Source organism: Hibiscus syriacus, unplaced genomic scaffold (assembly GCF_006381635.1).
Source record: "Hibiscus syriacus cultivar Baekdansim isolate YM2019G1 unplaced genomic scaffold, ASM638163v2 tig00113724_pilon, whole genome shotgun sequence".
In the NCBI taxonomy this organism is placed as follows: Eukaryota; Viridiplantae; Streptophyta; class Magnoliopsida; order Malvales; family Malvaceae; genus Hibiscus; species Hibiscus syriacus.
In genome coordinates, this window is record NW_024063470.1 from 763,451 (window position 1) to 787,413 (window position 23,963).

General features: G+C 34.5%; 3 protein-coding genes across 3 annotated transcripts; all 3 read right to left on the reverse strand.

Moving 5' to 3' along the window:
• Positions 1-9,986: 9,986 nt before the first annotated feature.
• On the reverse strand, positions 9,987-10,906 carry LOC120187276. Its single transcript, XM_039191029.1, has one exon. It carries the CDS (start codon positions 10,791-10,793, stop codon positions 10,026-10,028), a length of 768 nt encoding a protein of 255 aa, XP_039046960.1. The 5' UTR covers positions 10,794-10,906; the 3' UTR covers positions 9,987-10,025.
• Positions 10,907-13,681: 2,775 nt separating this feature from the next.
• Positions 13,682-14,023, reverse strand: LOC120187221 (probable LRR receptor-like serine/threonine-protein kinase At3g47570). Its single transcript, XM_039190991.1, has one exon. It carries the CDS (start codon positions 14,021-14,023, stop codon positions 13,682-13,684), a length of 342 nt encoding a protein of 113 aa, XP_039046922.1.
• Positions 14,024-20,851: 6,828 nt separating this feature from the next.
• On the reverse strand, positions 20,852-23,885 carry LOC120187222 (LRR receptor-like serine/threonine-protein kinase EFR). Its single transcript, XM_039190992.1, has 6 exons — positions 23,873-23,885; positions 23,502-23,631; positions 22,682-22,747; positions 22,150-22,400; positions 21,178-21,785; positions 20,852-21,067 (listed from the first exon to the last, which is right to left on the reverse strand). Exons 1-6 carry the CDS (start codon positions 23,883-23,885, stop codon positions 20,852-20,854), a joined length of 1,284 nt encoding a protein of 427 aa, XP_039046923.1.
• Positions 23,886-23,963: the final 78 nt, after the last annotated feature.

The following is a 23,963-nucleotide window of genomic DNA, read 5'->3' on the forward strand; positions in this document are numbered from 1 at the left end:
TGAATATATTTGATGAATTTCATGTTTATTCTCTTTGTCTGAGTATCATTGATTGGTGTTGCTTGAGTTTTATTTTTGGATTGTTTGTAGAGATATAGATTGTCTAGTAATGCTACGAGAGTTGGTTACATCATGAATAACATCAGTGTATGTGAGAGCAGCATTTAACATAAAGAGATTTTTGCTGACTGTTTTGTCGTAGTATTCTTAGTACGCTTATCTGAATTGTTATAGAGATATAGTCTTTTGTGTAAGTTGTTTGGTGAATATTTTCAAGAGAAGAATAACTTGCTAGGGTAATGCTCGACACATCAATCATGTTGCTACAACATTGTTAATTGCATGCTATTGTTTGACATTTCACAATCCTTTGCCTAAATCGATCATTGGTTCATTTACTTGTGTTATAGTCCCTTTCATTCTATTATGTTTTCAATTACATTACTACAACATTGCTCCCTACATCAACAGTACACAGTTTCACGTTTACTGCATAACAATTCTGTGAAGTAATAATAATCTCTATGGATACGATACTTGACACATTAGTTGTGTCCACTTTTACTATTTGATAGACGATAGTGTATACTTACACTGATTGTTGTTACATTATTCGAAGCATCAACAATCTCCACCTATCATTGGGAGACGTAAGTGATTACCCAAGCTATCAAAAAATTGAGACAATATATACTTGGCTGGCGATTTGTTATAATCAAATGTCTCTTCGAGAATTAACCCAACAAACCATCCAAACTTCGGAATGACAATAATGGTTGGAGAAGTTGATATAGGCTTTGATTTTGAGATCAAATATCGCCCTGAAAAGCTAAACACAATGGCTAACGCCTTATCAAGAAAAGTAAGGGTACACATGATGGCTTTAATCCGGAGTACGTTAGGAATTCTAGAGGACATTCGCACTGCCAGTATACACGATCCCGAGTTGGTTTGTATCTGTGAATATATTCTCATGGAAGAACTAACAACTCAAGATTATAATGAGCATGATGGTCTTATTTTGTTGCATGGTAGGGTAATGATTCCTAATAAACATGCATTACGATCTCTCATACTTCGTGAATTTCACAATTCCACTGTAGGAGGACATGTTGGGATTCTCTGAACGTTTTGTCAGATATAAACTAATTTCTATTGGAAAGGGATGCAAAAAGAAGTTCACACATTTATCACCGAATGTCAAGTTTACCAACGGATAAAGAGCCATAGTCTAGCTCTTGCAGGTCTTCTTCAACCCCTTCCCATTCCACAATAGGTATTTGAAGATATATCCTTAGATTTCGTTATTGGGCTGTTTAAGTCAAATGGAAAAGAGGTTATACTTGTGGTTGTGGACAGACCAACGAAATACCGACTCTTTTTTGCATTGTCACGACACTATGACGCCAAATACATAGCCAAGGTGATAGTCCAAGGCATTGTTAAGCTGCATGGCATTCCACGATCCATGGTCAGTGATAGGGTCCCCACTTTTGTTGGTGAAGTTTATACTGAAATCGCTCGTTTGCAAGGAACGAAATTATGTCTAATATTCGTATATCATCTGCAAATTGATGGCCAAATCGAGGCATTGAACCGCTATTTGGAATGTATCTTCGTTGCATGATATGCAATGAGCCGAGTAAATTGGAGAGCTATCTCATTTGGGCAGAATACTGGTACAACACAGCATTTCAGTCATCTGCAGGCATTACTCTATTTTGAGCATTCTAAGGTCAAGACCGTTCTACCATGATCTTATATGTCTAAGTGGGTTCTCTCAATACTCAAGTGGATAAGGCACTACATGAACGAGATGAATTGTAGAGAGAGATGAAATATAATCTATCTCAAGCCCAAGTACGAAAGAAGAAATAAAGTCGATAAAAAAGGGAAATGGAATTAGTTGAAGACGATTGAGCCATTGTTCGACTACAACCTTATCGACAAATTCTCTCCGGTTGCACACATTTCAGAAACTCAGTCCAAGATTTTTTGATCCAGATAAAGTTATCCAACCTATTGATCCTATAGCTTAAAAACTAGAATTACCAGCATCCACTCGAATTTATCATATATTTCACATATCCCAACTAAAACACTGTAACGAATAATCTCTCCAATAGATTATGTCGTTACCTCTGCTCAAGGAATTTTCATCGGTCACTGAAACCACTATCATGTCGAACCTTGAGGACAAGGTTTCTTCTGTATGGGGAAATAATGTTGATGACACAATAGAGCCACCACTAAAGATCACTGAAGCAATTACCTAGGGAACCAGAGAATATCCAAGCAACCAACTCTAGCCAAGATGTAGAGAATATCCAAGCAACCAACTCTAGCCAAGCTGTAGGGAAAACCCAAGAATTACGCAATGGGAATAGAGAGAAGAGCTCTACGTGCATTAACGGATTTTGTCCTAGATTTCTTTATTAGCATTTTCATTGTTAAAAAGCAATAATTTGTACAGAGAGGCATGAAATCACTAAACATTGCATTGTTTTTCTTAATCTATCGTCTTTTCTCTCTATTTCCTCTATTATTCTGCTTTCATGTTCCACAAACATAACATCAATATTTTTTTAATTTTGACCCCACGTCTCCTTAGCAAAATTGAGTATCATCGAACCAAGATTCAAAGCCTCGCTACTCTTGAGCTAGTAATCTCTTTTGGATATCTTGGCGCATTTTGAATTTTATGGTTGCGCTTAAAGATGAGAAATCTTGTCATAGCAATAGAAAAATTGAATATCATCAGCGAGTTTACATACTATGACTTCAGAAAGACTCTAAACCCTTTTTTTCTGCAACTCTAGCTTTGTAGCTTGGTCTATCATTTTAATCCATACAAGGAAGTAAAAAAGGCATCATCCACCAACACTCGAAACTTGGTGTAGTAACCTTTTAAACTTTTGCACATACTCACAAATAAAGCCTTCATGCTTAGGACGTTTTAACTTAGTCATGCCTCATATTTTGCTTACTTGAGGGTAAAACTACTACTTGAATTTAGTTTGAAACTCTTCTCACCTTTCATTACTAGTTGCACTCCACCTCTCATTAATGCACATGCATGCGATGCCAACACAAAAGAGCAATATCAATAAAATAAACATAAGTAGTATTTACCTTTCTAGCATCATTCTTGATGTCGACATCTCGAAAGTATTATTCCATCCTCTAAAAAAGTTTTTTATGTCTTAGGTCGACCAGTTTCCTTGGAACTCCTATGCCTTCAAGACATCAATGTTGTGTTTGGGTGCCACATCTAGTATTCCACTACTTATTACGACTTTTAATATAAGCATCTTTAAATACTTTTTAGAAAGGTTAGGTCTTAGATACTTTTTTTTTTTATAGAAATATTAGGTTTTACAATCATATTCAATATTTTGAATATCATCCCCTCACAAGCTCTCTTTGCACATTCAAAAATTTTGTATAGACAAAAATATCACTTCAAGGAAGATTTAGTAAGGTTCTTTTCTATTTGGATTTCATTATAGTTTCTTGTATTAATTTCTAGTTTGTAAAAATAGTCTAATATGAAGTTTATGACCATCTTTTACCTGAGAGATTATTGTATCTGACGCTTACAGATTTTCTTTGATAAAATCTATAAATTTTGATTTGATGGATTCTATTTCCATATATATATATATATATATATATATATATATATATATATATATATATATATATATATATATATATATAGATTTTATGCAAGAAATTTTTTTTCTTTGTTTCTTTTCTTGAATATATATAATTAAAGATTTTTAGGGAAGAAGAAAGTATTACTACCATGATTGGATTCGCCCAGACCTTGGGTATATATATATATATATATATATATATATATATATATATATATATATATATATTTATTTTTCAAATTTGTTGTTACGAGATAATTTCTGATCTTGATTCATATTTGTATACATATCTCGGGATATTAGCTGTAACTACCTACATCTTCTTTGTTTTTTCTCTTCTTGTTATTGCCTTTGAGGAGCAATTGAGTCGAGACATAGATGGAACCCTTAACACGGTGGAAACATTGGCTTCCACAGGTACCTGTAGTCATTCACTCTATCTTTGGTGGGCAGCCATTATTTGAGGTTGAACTCTTGTTGAGCCAATTGAAGGCAACACATTGATCAAAGCAGTATAATCCCGCTACCATCAACGTCAGTACAATGACAGTAAAAAATGTACAATATCAAAACCTCTCCCATATGTTGTAATAAGAGGTATGATAAGAACGAATCATCTTCTGGTGTCAAAAAAGTAATCGACTCAAAGCTTACCTTTATCAATGTCCAGTGATATAATGATGCATCTTCATAAAGAAGCGGACAGAGAAGTCTCCTCAGAATACCGGGACTAACTTGGTAGAGTATCGTAAATTAAAATGTCGTCCAACACAATACCATCATTAGAATCCCGTAGTCTGCGATAAAACCTCGAAGACTTGCCATTTACTGAGGGAAGTGATTAGTGCCCCAAATGAGAAAATAATTACCATCAAGCCATTTGTGTACAACTAGAGGAATTGATATTTCTCCAACATTGGGTTTTCATCTTTGAGAATATTGTACTTACTGACCAATCCTTATGTTTATCAAAGCATTCATCATAATTAATAGCTTCTTGAAGGAAAAGAACAGTTATTAACATGCCGAATAGCTCCCTTGCAACTCTTGTAAATTTGGCGACATTGGAGATAGTATTAAAGCGGTAATCTCCCTTGAAATCTTGTGAGGCTTCCGTTAACGAGACACCCACTATATTGAATATAAAACCACAACATTTGTGATGAGAAGATTCACTGTATTGCACAAAGAGACGAATGCTTGATACAGAAAATAAATCTTGGTTAAAAGAATAAGGAAAGAAAGAGACAGTTAAGGTAAAGAGATAGGAATTTAGGCTACAAGATATCATTCTCTAGAAGGAGAAAACCATCTTGGACCTTTACTCTTCTTAGTTAATTTAGACCATTGTTGTCATGGTTCAACACTAGAGTTTAACCCAAACAGAAGCAACAACCCAAACAGAATGGTAATAATCTAATTACTAAGCCAGCTGCCACCCGACTGGAAACAACATCTCAATATTCACAATGTTTTTCCAAACTTTAAACCTTTAGCAAGAGAACAAAATAAACAAGCTTGAAGAAGCTGTAGAGACTACGTTGTGTTGATCATGTATGGCCTAAAATCGAACAGTGTCCAGTGGCTTGGTTAATATATCCGCAACCTGGAATTGAGCCGAAACATAGTTAAACTCCGAGGATTGAGTTACCACTTTCTCAAGCACAAAATGGACATCCAAATCTATATGCTTAACTATGGCATGTAAAACTGGATTGACAACCATTGCCACAGTACTTGTATTATCACACCAAACTTTAGCTAATTGAGACATCAATATCTTCATGTCAGCCAACACAGCTTCAACCCATATAAACTCAGAGGTGGCATCAGCAAGATTTTGATATTCAACCTTTGTAGTGGATCGAGAAACAGACTACTTAAAAGTTAAAACTCTAGGTCAACAGATGTTTCCCATAATAGATACAATAACCAGATACAAAATGACGATCATCAAAATTACTTCCCCAGTTTACATCTTTAAACACACAAAGAGATAGGATCAGTTTGAGGACAAATCCACAAACCATAGTTCAATGTTCCCTTGTGATACCGAAAGATACATTTGACAGTAGCCCAGTGAGACTGACAGGGCTGTTGCATATACTGAGTAACCTTATGAACGGTAAAAGATATATCAGGACGGGTATGGCACACATACAACAAGGCCCCTACAACACTACGATAGTGTTGAGCATCAACCAGTTAATCACCACTACTCTTCCTAAGCTTAAACGAAACGGGTATATGAGTATCCATATCATGAGAGCAATCCAACTGGAACTTAACCAACAACTCCTCAATATACTTGTGTCGATTAAGAAAGATGCCATTGAAGATATGAACAACCTCAATTCTTAGAAAGTAACTCACAAGTCCAAGATCCTTCAAGGAAAATTTGTCATCAAGATTACTGATGAAGCCACGATGCCATCGAGTTGTCTTACTTCTTGTACTGACGATACTCAAGATTAATCACCGAAATGCCATCTTCATCTACAATTGTCGAAGAGGAATAGAAATAAAACCATCCAAATAATGCTCTAACTCATAGCTACATATCATGAAAAGAACTTATTGCTTCCAAAGAAGCAAACTAGTATCATCAAGACGAACATTAACATATTTATTTATGAAAGTGGATTCAGTTGAACGATTAGTCTCAGTCATGATGAAGTGAAAACAAAGAAGAATAAACAAAACTAGAAATAAGGAAAGAAAGGAAAAAAGAAATCAGCACGCTCAACTAGAGGAAATGAAGAGCCAAACAGAAGTTCAACATACACTCCCAGAAAGACTTGGATCATAGGAAAATGATACCGTATTGAAGTATCAATCTCCCTTGAAATCTCGTGAGACTTCAATTAAAGAGGCACTCATTTTCAATTAATATGACACATTGTTGTCATGGATCAATACTAGAGTTTGACTCAAATAGAAGCAACGGGCAGAAAAAAACCAATAACCACAATTAGTTAGCCCAAACAGAAAGCTAACAGAATAACTACCGAGCCAATTTACAATAGACAGCAAGAAGAATGAGCATCTAAGATGTACATACCCAGACCTTGGGGAGTAAAAAAACTTTAAAAAATTATAAACAAATATCATCTTGTTCATAAATAGTTGCATGTGAATTTATATTGTGAATGCATCGAATATATTACCATGAAGTCCAAGCCAAAAAGAGTTTCTGGCCCATCTTTGGCCTTCATTTACTGAAATTGTACAAATATTTGTACATTATAATTGTCGACTCTACAACTCCTAAGATCAGCAATGGTTGGCCACCAAAGATGGAGTGAATGACTCCACAAATAACTATGTCTCAACTCAATTGCTCCCCAAAGGCAATAACAGAAAGAACAGAAGCAAGGAAGATGTAGGCAGTTGGAGCTAATATCCTGAGATATATATAGAACTATGAATCAAGATCAGAATTTATATCGTAACAAAAAATTTGAAAAGAAATCATGCTTGTAACACTTTCTTTTTCCGGAAAATCTTTGATTATCCCGTTGAATGGACTCTTTAACTTTCCCATAATTGATTCAAGAGATGAAGAAAAAATGTTTTATTACATAAAGTCTTTATAATATGCACTCTAGTAAGACATGTATATTACATAATTAACGAGAAAATATATGCATGTATTTATTTACGTCGATATGTATGCATGTGAAGGTTCATGTAGATCAATATATATATATATATATGTATGTATGAAAAAAGAATTCATCATACCGAAGTATATAGTTCTTGCCAATGAAAATGTGTAAGCGCCGAAGACAAGAGCCTCTGAGGTAAAAGATGGTCGGAAACTTCAGATTAGACTCTTTTACGAACTAAAAAACTAATACAAAAAGAAACTATGATGAAATCAAAATATAAAAAGAAACTTTCTAAATCTTCCTTGAAATAATTTCTGTCTACAGAATATTTCTGAATGTGTAAAGAGAATTTGCAAGGTGAAGATATTAAAAAAAAATTGAATGTGACGGTGAGACCTAACATCTCTGAAAAAAAGTATATAAGGCATAACATTTTTAAAAAAGTATGTAAAACTTCTACCACATATTCAAGAACATCATTCCTCTAGTTCATTGGGTCTATCATTTGGTTGATGAGGCCTTGCATTTCTCCTTTGAGTTCATCTCCCGAAAAACTCCAACCCATAGATGTGTACCTTCACTACTTCAAGGGTCACCTTTGCATCCTTCATGGATCTCTCGAGTTGGATCAATCCCTTCTAGTGACATCACAATATACCTCAAGCTAGCTCAATTGTTTTCCCAACATAAGGCTTCATTCCCTCGTAAGCATGATTTTCTCCTTGAATCATCTTAATCAATGTTTCACTCAAGTGTGACTCAAATATCAATTTCAAGGGGTTAGACTTTCTGCTTATAACCTTAGATGATAAAACTCAAGTCAAACGACTAAATCAGTCTACAAAACAAACGTGAGAACCTATAAGTTCTCCAAGACACTAAAGAACTCAAAGGCTTCAAAGAACAAAGCACCAAAGAGAGAACGATAAAAGATAAAAGAGTAAGAGAGCTTTGAGTAAATGCTTTGATTGTATCTAAACGAGGTAAAGACGATTTTTATTTATACTTGACTCCCTGAATTATATATATAAGGAAATTATATCACCGCCTCCTCCTTATTTTATTTAGAAACATGTTCACATGTTGTTTACATTTGTGTACAATTCATCCTATGGAATATTCTTTGGTGGCATACTATCTTTTTTTTCCACCAAAGTTCAAGCGAACAGAAACCTTTTAAATAACTATGTGCACATGAGTCTTGCACCCTTGCTCACGGTCCGTAACACTATACATGGCCCGTCATCCCTACTTATATTCTCTATTCCGTTTGTAGACGCCATGACTATATCCATACAAGCCCATAACCATAGTAGGGTCATGGTGTGGTCCTTCCTTATCGAATTATACAAATATACGTTTCAGGCCATGGCCTTCGAAGCTCCAGATTCCAACTTTTGAATACTTGTCAAATTTAATTTAATAATATCAATAGTATCACCATAGACAGTTGAGCTTTCTTCATATTAAACTAAAATTCACGGGATGTCTTTTTATATTTAAAATAATATATATTGTATGTCATGGGCTTAATGGCCAACTATACAACAAAGTCTATCTATGCCTATTAAATTCCGCAATAAACTCTCCTCTTCCAAATGAATGCCACCTTATCTTTCACTTGTATTCTACCATCCAACCATTAAAATATCTACATTTATATCCTAGTGCAACAAATCATGACCGTGAATGTTGTTAAATGTTGTATCTATGAGATTTTTCTAATACCCTCCCCAGATTGTAAAGTATATTTGTTTCTTAATTATTGACATCTTATATATTTTATAAACACGTTCGAAATCGAATATCTAAGAGAGAATAATTTTTTTTTATCATTTAGACTTATTAAATTAAGAATAAATTAAATTATTTAAAAATATTCTCTTAGGTGTGAAATTTTAATTCATTCATCACGTTAACCCCACTTATTTAAAGGCAGTCGGGCAGTCAATGATTAGTTTTTAAACGAATTATTACAAAGCAAAGAAAAGCAACTTAAGCATTATTATTCATGTTTTTTTTACAATTAATCTAATAATTAGTTTGATGCATTTAATAATAATAATAGTTCCAACACACCAACTCAAAACAAAGCTAACATTATTCATTGGTACCCCACATTTTGTCCTCCACTATACGCCAATCATCCTCCATCTAATATGCTCTTTCTCTAATTCATTCTTATCCAAATTTTCCAACAAATAAATTTAATTTTAAAATTAATTTTCACAAGCCAAGGTATATGCCGTTGTCTATTTCATTTTCATCGTAACGGCTATTGCTAAGCTGAAAAAGACATGTATTGTATAATATATTACTCGTAAGCTTTAATGGCCTCTATTTGTTTCTTCCTTTATTTTTTTACTTTTCTCCTTTCCCAGTTTCACACTTGGAGTGGCTCCCTGAATCAATGGGGGTTTTCAGCCTTTTTGCTTTTGTCCGTAGTAAAAAAGGAATCAATTTATTGTAATTTATGTTTTAGGTTATTCTAATTATAGTTTTAATTTTTAAAATATTTAATAGTTTATATTATTCAGTATATATTTAATATTTCAATTAATTAAATTTAAATTTTACATGCAATAATGTGAATACAATTTGTTTTACTCACGTGAACTAACTAGTTGTTCAACTTTCAAGTCTCAACAACGTAAAATAAAATAAAATACGCAACCATTGATAAATATATATAGTTTAAATTAATGGGATGTAAAAAATGGAAAAATGGAATTACTGTTTAAACAAGAGAAGTTATCTAATAATCCTTGATCTTCTTCTTCCTAAAAACAACCTCAGTATCGAGACCAAATGCATCAACTTTCCTCACCTCCAAAAGCTTCGATTCCTTGAACAACCCCAGCAATGGCTGCACACTAAACAGATCATTGGCCGAGAACTTATCGGTCTGTCGTGTCACCGCCACATGTAGGACACAAACCCCGCCGGGCTTCAACGTCCGTTCGATCTCCCCGACGAACTTCCACGGGTACAGCGCGTGATCGAAGACGTTGGAGAACTCGAAGTCGAATGTCTGGTTCTGGAACGGCTGCGCGTGGAAATCTCCTTTCATTACGAGCGGAGGGTACGGCACCAGATCGATGCCGATGGCGTCCGACACTCCGACCACCTTCATCGCTGCCACCTCTTGTCCGACTCTAGCTCCTATGGACAAGGCCTTCGACTCGTTGAAAATGAGATTTCTTTGCTTCAAGCTCTGGAAAACACGGGCGAAGACCTTGATTTTTCTTTCCCAATCACGCGTCGTCCATATCTTTCGGAGCTTTGGGTTAAGGGTTTTGTTGAGCTGACGCTCAATGTATGCGTTGTAGGAGGTATAGCCCCGTCGGATACTGAGGCCGGCGCCTCCGTTGGAAGGTGGATTGGCTGTGGTCTGAATGGCGGTTTTGAGGCGGAGGAGAGGGGATTGGGTGGCTAAAAAGACTAGGAAACAAATGGAGAGAAAGAGAGAAAGAAGAAAAGGTTTAAGGAGGATAGGGAGCTTCGACAAAGAGGGTGAATTCATGGTTTACATAAAGGGGAACAATGAAAATGGAAGGATTTGTTTTGCTATCGCAGGCTCGTAACTTCTTGATGACCTAAAGGAGGAGGAGGAGGAAGAAGAAGGTAAAACTAAAGGAAACTATGAAGAAGAAAAGGGTCAGCAGTCATGCATGGTTTAAGGGGCAAAGATTTCCTTTTCTTAACACTTTGGAACGCAAATGGTGGCCCAAATAATTGATCCTAACTAAAATAGTACTCGAAAGCTCTTACAATCTAAGATAATATTTTAATGCGAATTTAATTATAAAATTACATAAATATTAATTTTAATTACTACGTAACTAATAAAAATATTAAAAATATTAACTATTGATCTATCTACATGTAAATTGTTATAAAAATTAAAAACCTATTTCTTTCTATACGTTTCTTGTATGAGTATTTTCATGTTTAAGTATTTTTATTTAATTAAATATATTTATATTTATTTTATATGATAAAAAATTAAAACTTTTTATATTAAAATACTTTTTATCTATAAATTTCTATAATTATGAAAATGTAATTTAAAATTAATTAAATATAATTCAATACTTATCGTATTTTATCTATTTTTTTAGTTTTAATTAAAAAATCTTATATTTAAGTAAGAAATAATTTAAAATATTTTAGATTTGATAGTCACAACAAAATTTTATTATAAGATGAGAAAAAAGTATAAATTTAATAAATATTAAAATTTATATAAATTATTACTATAATAATAATAAATTAAATTAAAATAGTTAACAATTCAAGATGAGTATAGATTATAGAGTGTAATTTAAAATTTTATTAGACTTTCTCTAACGGTTTTTAATCTATCCCTAAAAATAATATATTAAAAGAACTATGAATAAATACACTTTAACAATAGGCTCGTATCAAACAAAATCATCTTCAACCGAAAATACTAATAACAAGCAAAATAGAACAATAAGATGTAATAATTACCTAAGAAACATATGTGTTATTTTGAAATTTAAACTTTTTTAATTCCTATTTTAATACTTCTTTTATATTTTTTTATAAAAAATATCTTATTTATTCCATCAATTATGATTAAAAATTTATTTTTGATATTTTTCAATATTTTAAGTAATAATACTTTTTTTAAAAAAATACAAATTTTATACCCATTTTATAATTTTTAAAAGTTTAATGACAAAATATTTTACTATTATTTAATGACTATTTATACATTTATACCCGTGCATATCGATGCATGAGATGTGTTGTACACTCATTCATTTATTTTCTATCTATTTTAATAAAAAAATTAAATCCGTTGTTTAAGATAAGATAACAGTTAAGAAGGAAAAAGAGAAAGAAAGAAGAAAAATGGGAGTTGCAGTATGGAGTGATGGCACTATAGCTCCACAATTGTTGCAAAGATGGCACCATCCATCTAATGCCACGTGGAGGGAAAACAACGAAGATAAAATAAAGTCACTCAAAACTAGTATAATTGTGACTTGTAAGGGTTAATTACATATAATATATCTAAATTATTACATAATTCTAAATTGATATTTAAATTTTAGATGTAAAATAATCTGTAAACATATTTTCACTTAATATAATAAATAATTTAAATGTGATATGTAAAAAGAATAAACTATACTAGATACTATTAATCTTTATGTCGTTTATGCTATTGAATTTAAGTAGTGTATTGTTTGTAATATTAAATTCTAATTTTAACTTTAATATATTACTCGGACGTTAAATTTTAACGTTACGATGATGTGGATAGTTTTTCGTTATAGTGATTACATGGACAAAACGACGTCATTTTAAGTATTCAATTTTAAGGGCGTGTCAATTTTGTCACTAAAATTTAAAAAGATTCAATTTTAGGTACTAAACTTTTTCGGTCATTGTTGACGGCCAATAATCATCCGTCATCGATTTCGCAACAACATCAATATCAAAACGATCACATTTCTCTCATATGTTTTCTCTTAGAATTGATTTTCCACAAAACCCACTCAAAATCGATGAAAATTTATTTAAAAGTTTGATATACTAATACTTACGATGATGCTAGCTTTGAGATAAATTGTTTATCTTCTCAAAATGATATTTTCCGCCATTTAGATTTTTTAATAAATACTTGAAACTCTTCTAATCTAAAAAAAACCCTTAAATCTCTAAAAAATATTAATTTTTATATCTAAATTCATATTTTTGAGTAAGTTTCATGAAAATCAAGAGAAATAAGAGGAATGAAATGTAAAAAGTGCAACACCTAAAGGAACTGTCAATGTAATCACTTTAGACCTATTACCAAAACCATATTTAACACTTTTATTTAATTTAATTTGAGCTATTAAAAAAAGAGAAAATAGTGACAATTCTACCCCAATATCATATTTATATAATATTTTTTTACACGAAACTGTAACGACTTCTCTGATGCACAAAAGCTTGCTACGCTCTTCTCCTTTGATCTCCAAGAAGCATATTTCTAGCCTTGTGAAGTTCTTTAAGCACATCTTTGATGTTCATTCGTTCACTATGTGAATCACCCGAGCAGGACACTCCTATACAGAGCTCCGAGCTCAAGCATTTCACAATGTTGTCGATGACTCTGCTGCTTTGGCCATTTTGATTGAAGGTTGCTTCATCTTCAAAGTTTAGCCTAGTATCAACTATCTCCACCACATCATCGGGCATGGCCGTCTTTACATACTCGCATAGGCTCAACTCTCCGGTAAACATGTTGTCGGTCGGTCTTTTGCCGGTAAACAACTCCATCAAAACGATGCCGTGACTGTACATGTCACGTGTGTGGATATTTTCTTTCTCATTCCATATTCTGCATTTCTAGACAAGATCATTAAGCTGAATAAATATGCATCTAATTTGCTAATATGGAACGGAACTACCTGGAGGAATATATCCCATGGTTCTTCTTATTCCCATCGAATTGCTTTGCTCGGAAATGGATTGCTCAGTTGTCTCCGAAAGAAATCTTGTTGGGCCAAAATCACTAAAGTGGGCTGTAAGGTCAGCATCAAGAAGAACAGTGCTCGGCTTTAGATCATAATGGATGACCGGCCTGTCGAATTGGGAATGAAGATAATCTAATGCAGAGGCTACATCAAGGGCAATGTTGAGCCTCTGAATTAAATTTAGGTGGTATTTGTTTTTATTGTATAAGGTTTGTAAAGTTTTTATGTCTGTGCCGCGCAGATCACGCGCAGACATTGGGCTTCGCAGACCGTCTGTTTTTTAGAAGACATAAACTTTTCTAACGTCTGCGCGTGGTCTGCGCGGCGCAGACGTGGTTTTATGTCTACAGACGTCTTCTAACCTCTTCAAAAGGTTTTATATTTAATTTTATATTATATTTGATTTTAATATTAATTTTTTAAATAAATTAAATATTAATTTTAATATTATATTATAGATATTAATTTTAATATTAATTTTTAAAATAAAATAAAAATTAATTTTTTAATATTATATTATAGATATTTAATTTTATATCATATAAATTATTTTATATATTATTAAAATTTTATATTTATTTTAATTATTTTGATTTAAGTTTAAATATAATATTTTTTGGATTGTTATTTTTAAATTATATTTAAACTTTTTATACAAAATGTAAGAATTTAAACCACATTGCTTAATAAAAAATGATTTCATTGTTTGATAATTAAGATTTTCAAATATAAAAAATTATAAATTATGTTTTTAAAATTTTAAAATATAATCACAATTAAATTAAAAATAATCATAAAATAATTTGATAAATTAAAAAATATTTTCTAAAAATATCATATAATTATAAAAAAATTATGAATATATATTTAAAAAAATTAAAAGTATTACATAATTGCATATTTAAAAAAATCATATAATTTAATGATCATTTATAAATTTTATTCTATAAAACTTATAAAACTAATAATACATGTGATTATGTGAGACTTATAATAGAATTAATAAGGTGGTGCTTGTTTTTCTAAAAAATTTATTATTGTAGTTGTATGAATTATTTAAATTTCAGTATTGTAAAACTAAAATTATTTAAATCTCAGTATTGCAAAACTCTTTTAAGTTTAAAAAATCAGTTTATTTATATTTCAGTTTATTTTAGCAATATGCAGATGTTAAAAAACAAACAGTCTTCTTCTTGCAGACTGCAGACTTTTGCTCCACCTCTTCTGCTGCAGATGCTTGCAGATGTGGTCCGCAAACTGCAAACTTTTTACCTCTGTAAAAACAAACACCACCTTAAGCTTGGTGATTTGTGTACCTCGGTTGAACTTGCATGTAACCAAGTTTCTAAGCTCCCATTCACTCGAACACCAAGGCTTTGAAGTTGTTGCCTTGAAAATCAATGCTTGAGCAGGAAGTAATTACCTTGACGAGATTTCGATACGTAAGCTTCCTAAGGGCTTCACATTCAGCCTTGAAAGTGTGGTCGGCTCCCAACTGTTGAAGATTAAATACTTTCACAGCAATTGTCGTTTGATCATCAGAACTTAGAATTCCTTTATAGACTGAACCATATCTCCCCTTACCAATTAAGTTGGCTGAAGAGAAACCGCACGGAGGAGCTCGTCCTAGGAAAGCTTCAGATGTTTCTCCTCCAATGGGCTGGCAATGCCCTCTTTCTTTTTAGACAAGCTAACCCGTCGTTTGACTGCAAAGAGGCATGTCAAGAACAAAACAACAAAGAGAACAATGTCGATCACAATTATAGCTCTACGTGGTAAGTTTTTCCTTTTCTTTGCAATTTCTTTGGGGCAAGTAGGCAATCGAAGTAGCATAATCCATGCGCATAACTCGTTTCTGATGATCGGGAAAGCACTGATGTTGTCTGTTGAATCAAAATAGAGTAAAAACTCTAATTGATCGAGAAGAAGAAAAAAAAACTCTTTAGAATAATCTCACAAAATTGCAAAAGGGAAGAACTCTTAAGAAAGCTTTCAAATGCTTATAATTAAGCTTTGATTGTTGGATGATAAAACTCAAATACAAGTAGGGTATTTATAGGTTACAAGAAACAATCTAAACCACTCATTAAAATAAGCACTAAATAATCTAAACCATTGAAATTAAAACATGAGAAAAATACTTAATTTTCACCTAACTAAATTGATGTAAGCAATGACATAAAAACTAAATTGATGTAAGCAATGACATCAAATTAATTTAGGTGTGAACTTATTTAGGCTAATATTGAATTTTCAACACTCCCCCTCAATGTTAGCCTCCATTCTTTGAATCACGCCATGCTGACGACAGAAATGTTCAAACTTTCCAACACTCAAGCTTTTTGTAAACAAGTCAGCAATTTGCTCATCTGTCTTGATTTGCCTCATCTCAATCTCTTCTTGCAAAACTTTTTCCCTAACAAAGTGGTAATGTACTTCCACATGTTTAGTTCTTGCATGAAAGACAGGATTCTCCGCCAGCCGAATTGTCGATTGGTTGTCACAATACAACGAAATTGCATAATCTATTGGTTGATGTAGATTACTCATCAACTGTATCAACCATGTACTCTCTTGAGCTGCCATTGTTGCTGCTCGATACTCAGCTTCAGTGGTTGACAATGATACCGTTGGTTGTCTTTTGCTACACCAAGAAATTGTTCCGGAGCCAAGCTTAAACACATATCCAGTTGTTGATCTCCTGGTGTCATGATCTCCTGCATAATCAGCATCACAATAACCAACTAACTTGCAGTCTTCACCTTTCTTGTACAAAAGACCATAGTCAATTGTATTCTTCACATATCTCAGTATTCGTCGAACTGCTTCCAAATGAGGCTTCTTTGGATTTTGCATATACCGACTCATCACACCAACTGCATAAGAAATGTCAGGTCGGGTCAAGGTTAAGTAGATCAGACTACCTACCAATTGTCGATACATTGTTGCATCTTCCAAATCTTTTCCTTCATATGCACACATTTTGATATTTGGTTCCATTGGCGTTGAAGTTGACTTGCATTCGAGCATTCCAAACATCTTCAACAAATCTTTAGCATATTTATGTTGACATAGAAACATTCCTTCGTGTGTGCGATCAACCTCTAGACCAAGGAAGTGCTTAAGTTGTCCAAGTTCCTTCATCTGTAAACGAACTGATAAATTCTCCTTCGTCTGAAGAATTTCTGCCTCATCATCACCGGTTATGATTAAGTTATCCACGTACACTAGCACGATAGCTAGCTTACCTTCATTGGCTTTGACAAACAAGCTAGAATCTGCAGGTGTTACTGAATAACCACTTTTCGTTAGAAATTCAGCAATCTTACCATACCACGCCCTAGGTGCTTGTTTCAATCCGTAGAGTGCTTTTCGCAGCTTACACACATATTCATGATGATCTTGACTCTGAAAACCCATTGGTTGGTCATGTAGATCTCTCGATCTAGTTCTCCATGAAGAAAAGCATTTTTCACATCCATCTGCCATAAGTTCCAGTCTTTGTTGGCTGCAAGTGCAAGTAAGACTCGTACGGTTGTAAGTTTCGCCACTGGACTAAATGTTTCATCATAGTCTAGTCCATACTGTTGAGAGAAACCACGAGCTACCAATCGCGCTTTGTACCTCTCGATTGACCCATCTGGACGGCGCTTTATCATGTAAACCCATTTGCAAGATATGGGTTTCACATCTTTTATCTTTGGTACAATATCCCAAGTTTGATTTTGCTGAAGTACATCGATCTCTTCTTTCATAGCTGTCATCCACTCAGAACTCTTCGATGCTTCTTCGAACGTCTCAGGCTCCGTTGCTTATTCAATTATGGCTGCATTGGCATATTTGGGATTTGGCATTCGTATTCTTGTTGACCTTCGGAGTTGAGATTGTGGAATTGATTCTTCTGTTTCACTAGGCCCACCTTCTTCGTTTGGTTGTTGATACACGCCAGTTTGCCAAGGATTCTGAGTCACTCTTTGTTCGACATCATCGCCATTTGGATCTTCTGATTCATCTGAACTTGTTTGGAGTTGAACAACATGCTCCCCCATCTTTTGTTGTAGCTTGTCTCCAAATTCTCTCGAATCTGGCAACACCTCATTCTCTGAGGACCACCAAGAAGATGCTTCATCAAATACCACATTTCGTGACGTGTAGCATCTTCCACTAATTGGATCACAACATTTCCACCCCTTTCTCTGGCTGTCATATCCCACAAAGATACATCTAACAACTTTCTTGTCAAATTTGCTCCGTAAATGATCAGGAACAAACACATAACATACACAGCCAAATACTCGAAAGTAGCTAACTGTAGGTTTTATGTTCCATAGTTTCTCAAAGGGTGAAACAAATCCTAACCTTGGTTGAGGAAGTCTGTTGATCACAAAGGCTGCAGTCCTCATTGCTTCAGCCCAAAACCTTCCAGGTACATTCTTTGCATGTAGCATACTTCGACAAATTTCTACAAGATGCCGGTTTTTTCTTTCCGCTACACCATTCTGTTTTGGCATGTTGGCACAAGTGTACTGATGACGTATTCGGCATTCCCTTAGGTATTGAGAGAACTCGTTTGATCTATATTCTCCTCCGTTGTTTGTGCGCAAGCAACATATCTTCTTTCCCACTTCTCTTTTCAGCTGAGTCTTTGAACTCTTTAAACTTTGAGAAAGTATCAGATTTTTCTTTCATAAAGAAAACCCACACATACCTGGAGAAGTCATCAATGAATGTTACCATATACCGCATACCGCTAATTGATTGTTGCTTAACCGGTCCGAACACATCAGAGTGAACCAACTCCAACGGTTCTTTTGCTTTAAACTTCGACTCGTCATATGGTAATTGGTGTGCTTTACCATACTGGCATCCCGCACAGACCGTGTCTGTTCTCACGTCTAGTTGAGGAAGCCCCTTAAGCATCGACTTTTTCACCATCACACTTAGCTTGGAATAGCTAACGCGACCTAACCGCATGTGCCATAGATCTGATGTCTCATTTTTCCTTGTCTTGTCTACATATGCAGACTCTGCTGACATCACGTAAATTGATTCCAAACGTCGTCCCTCCATTGTTGGTGTTTCTGAGATTTTGACGTCACGATAAACCTTCACGTATTGGGGACCAAATAAGACATAATGGCCTGATGATGTTAGTTGAGCCACATATAGAAAATTTTTCTTCATTCCTGGGACATGGTAAACATCTTGGAGTTGCACCTGGTTAGTATTATATCGAGGCGTAACTATTGTCTTACCGATGTGAGTTATCGGTAACCTTGAGTTGTCAGCTGTCACCACCACACGACCTCTATTATACTCAGACAGGTTTTGTAACTTCTGTTTGTCACCCGTCATATGATTTGAGCAGCCAGAATCTACGATCCAATCATTCTTATAGTCAATCCGTTCTGGTGTTGTTACCGTGAGAGCTAATTCTTCTTCCTCCGTAGCAAATAACGCTTCAGCATCCCAACCATCTTCACTATTCTCCTTCGAACAAGAAGTAGCAGTATTACTTTCAACAGGCTTTTTCTTAGTCCAATAGTCTTTTGCCATGTGACCCATCTTCCCGCAGTTATAACACTTGCCATCGAACTTTCTACTATTACCGCGATTCTTGGATGCTCCCCCTGAATGAGGGCCTCCATTTCCTTTAATTTTTCACCAGTCTTTTGCTGGTGTAGAGCGCTTCCTCTTCACCCTTCAGCGAGACTCCTCCCATTTGCTTGGCCATGGCTTCTTGACCTGCAAGCAAATTTTCGAACTCAACAAGCGATGGTTGTGTCGGCCATCCCTGTACAGCGGCAACAAACCCTCGATATTCGGGTCTCAAACCATGGACAATTATTCTTTTTATCCTGGCTTCCCCAATAGCAGCTGTCAGATCTAATTCTGAAATTTGCAACATATCGACTTCACCTTATGAAAGTATTGGGCAACCGCCATGTCGCGTTGCGCCATTGATAGAAGTTCATTCTCGAGAAGTTGCAATTTTGTATCGTTCCTCTTCGAAAAGAGTGTAACAAAAGTATCCATGCTTCCTTTGGTGTTTTAGTATCCCGAATGTGCTCTAACATTTCTTCTTCAATTGTAGTCTTTAAAGCAAACATTGCTTTGCCTGCTTTAATTTTCCATTTTCGCAAGATTCCATTGGCATCTTCTGTCGCCGGTTGTGTAACTTCACCACCACCGACAACCTCCCAAAGGTCTTGACCTTGTAAGTATGACTCCATACATGTTGCCCACGTGTTGTAGTTTTTGTTGTTGAGCTTCTTGATCCCTCCAACTACTTGAAGATCACCCATCTTAACGGCAAGGCTTTGACTACACCGAACAAGCTTGAGTAACAAACGTGCAGAGTACTAAATTACTCTAAACACAAAGAAGCTCCACAAGGTTTGTAATAACCCCGACAATAACTCAAGAAATATTTTCTGATGTGGAAGATCAGTTAAAAACTGCAGCCACAGAGCATACTCAGAATTTCAAGAGACCTTAAAAATGTGGCTCTGATACCAATTGTTGAATCAAAATAGAGTAAAAACTCTAACTGATCGAGAAGAAGAAAAAAAAACTCTTTAGAATAATCTCACAAAATTGCAAAAGGGAAGAATTCTTAAGAAAGCTTTTAAATGCTTATAATTAAGCTTTGATTGTTGGATGATAAAACTCAAATACAAGTAGGGTATTTATAGGTTACAAGAAACAATCTAAACCACTCATTAAAATAAGCACTAAATAATCTAAACCATTGAAATTAAAACATGAGAAAAATACTTAATTTTCACCTAACTAAATTGATGTAAGCAATGACATAAAAATTAAATTGATGTAAGCAATGACATCAAATTAATTTAGGTGTGAACTTATTTAGGCTAATATTGAATTTTCAACATTGTCGGAACACTCATTTTGTTGGTACCTTGCCTTCAAAGCTATTAAAAGACAGGTTGAGATATGAAAAGAGGAAGTTCACCTAGAAACTTTGGAATTTGCCCTGACAAATTATTGTGGGAAACATGAAGAACTTGTAAGCTTCGTAATTTTCAGAACGAAGCGGAATAGTTCCTTCAAAAGGGTTCCTCTACAGGTGAAGTGATTCAAACATCACACAGTTTTCAAGAGAGCTGGGAATTTCCCCATGAAGTTTGTTGCTTGATGCATCCATCATGTCGAGGTCTTTGAATTTTCCAACCTCTGGTGGTAAAGTTCCCGTTAAACTATTTGAAGCAAAGAGAAGGTATATCAAATGAGAACAAAGACTGAAAGCTTCCTTTAGAATTGTGACATTTAGACGATTCTGTGAAAGATCAGTCGTTCCAAGTAACTGCAGCTACCCAAAGCTGCAGATATTTCTCCCCCTAACAAATTATCAACTAGGTTGAGAACAATAAGTTGTGTTATATTCACCAAAGAATGACGAATTTCCCCTATGATTCTATTAGTGTACGCATCGAAATGTTTCAACTTGGAAAGTTTTCCAATAGAATCAGGCATACTGCCTGTAAGCATGTTTTTATGTAATGCAAGATACTCCAAGCCTACAAGGTTTCCTATCTCTTTCGGTATGGTACCGGATATATAATTCGAATTTATTCTGAAACCAATGAGATTTGTAGACAGGTTACCGATTGAATCTGGTAAAACGCCTGTGAGGTTGTTTTGGTATAACCATAAGATACTAAGAACGGTGCAATTACTCAATGAAGTGAGAAGACTTAAATCATTGGAACTCTCAGGTAAGTTGCCTCCAAAATTCAAGATTGTTAGATTTTGAAGGCTTCCCAAATTCTTTGGTATTAGTTCCGTCAAGGCATTGTTGGCCCTATCAAGGTCCATGAGCCCTGAGGAATCGACTATTGATGTTGGAATTTCCCCTGAAAAATTGTTGCCACCAAGATAAATGCCCTTAAGATTAGGGAGCCTCAAGCCTATGTACCGAAGGATGTGGCCTTGTAACTTGTTAGCAGCTAAAGAAAAGGCATTAACGGATGAGATTTTATACAGTTGTTCAGGAACTATACCGGAGAGATTGTTTGAAGACAAATGAAGAAATGTCAAGCTCGAGAGTCGCCCGAGCTCCGTCAGAAATGTTTCCTTCGAGGTGGTTCCGCATCAGGGAAGATGAAGGAGAGAAGAGATGTTTCCTAATGAAGGGGGGTTGTTCCTATGAAGTTGTTCGCGGATAGTTGAAGAGTTTGGAGCCTAGACAAAGAACCGAGCTCAGCAGTTATTTCCCCACCGAGCAAATATCCGGCTAACTCGATGACTTTTAGGTTCGAACAAAGACTAAGGTTTCTCGGAAGTTCACCTTGGAAGGAGTTGTTGATGAGACTCAATTTCTCTAGACGATGCAATCGAGTAACTTCTTGGGGATCAGACCACGGAAGCTATTGTTCTGCAGGTTGATCACCCTAAGGAACGTAAGGTTGGCTATGTAAGGAGAAGGTCTCCTGCCAATTTGAGAGATGAAAGATGCAGGGAAGTGACTCTTCGATGCCGCCGACCTCATGTTACTCCCGTTGCAGAAATGTTGAGAATCATTCCAAGAGCCGGACACCCCATATGGATCGATTAGTATCCGAGCCTTGAAGGCAAGCAATGCTTGTATTTCAGTCTCATTACTTGTTATCCTGGATTCAACATGATCCAACTTACAAAGAATGCAATGCAAGAAAAGAGAGCAACTTAGTAGCTTTGATATCATGGTATTAGTAGGCACTCTCGGATACCATTGCCCATCCATTAGTATTCGGTCCCTTTTAAAAGGCCATTACAGTGCCTCCAAATAATGTAAATGTCAATCTGTCTAAATTGAAAGGAAATTTTGGGACCGACATGATGAGTGTTGTATAATAAATTTTGTAAATTTCAAACTTAGCTAGTGCCAAATTCCATCATCAAAAGCACTTACGGCACCATGGAAATTTGTGCCATAGCTTTTAGATTTTTGGACATCATTACATTGGTTTCAATATGTCTGTGTGGAGAAGAAATACAACAGTAATAACACTACATGAAGTTGCTCTGAGTAAGTTTTTAGTCTCTTCCAAGAACGCGTCAAAGAGTTTACCGAGACTCAGTGAGTCAAAATGACCAATAACTATTTTTTGCTTCTTGGACGACTAGGTCAACCAAAGTTTGAAACAAGTTCGAATCAATGTTGTATGAACGGAGTGAGAAAAAGCCCCACTGGCCAAAAATTCATAAATATTGAAAATATTTGTAATAAATTCATAATTTTTGACACATATAACGAATTTGCACATAATATAATTTTAAATTTTATACATAATAGTTGATATCAAAAACATTGGAAAAAAAAGTAATAATTGATCCAGTGATTTTGACATCAAGAATAGATCAAATGGTATGGTCGTATTTAAAAATTTTAAATCCTCGTATAGTTTATATGTTTTCTTAATATTTCAAAAAATTTATAATTTCATACTCCTTAAAACTTTAATATAGATTTTAAAGACTTAAATTTAAAAAAAAAATCTCTAAATTATTTTCTTTTTTTCCTTTAGTTCTTAAACTATTTTTTATCAAAATAAGTATTTAAACTATTATATATCTAAACTACTTTTTTAATCAAAATAAATATTTAAATATGTATTTTATTTTAAGTACTTAAAGTCTTAAACTATGTATTTTAAGCACCAAACCCGACCCGAAGGAGACCCGAACCGGCCCAACAATCCGACCCGACTCACCTAGGGTTTCATCATAACCCTAGGTAGCTTCTGCCGCCGCCGCCTGTTGCTCCTGCCACCGATGGGATCTCTGACGCCGTTTCACCTACAGTGACATCCACAGTTATCAAAATCATCATCAACAGTGAAGCAATGACAGAAAATCCCACTAAAATATCAAACAAAATCAACAAACTGTCATAACTTTTTTTTTTAAAAAATAATTAAATATTATTTTAAAAAACTATTTTAATTCATTAAATGATTATAGATAGGGTGTTAAAATGTTCATGTACTAAATTTTTTGATAATGTGCTTTAATGGTTTTATTTGAAGATTTATAGAAGTGTGAAAATACAGTAACACCCTTACAATAAGGTTTATTGTACTTTATTTATAAATAAACATACAAGGAGCGTCCATTGCCTTCACATTTGCATACAAGGTTTATTACAATAAGGTTTTTTAATAATGTGAATGATTTATTGTACTTTATTTGAA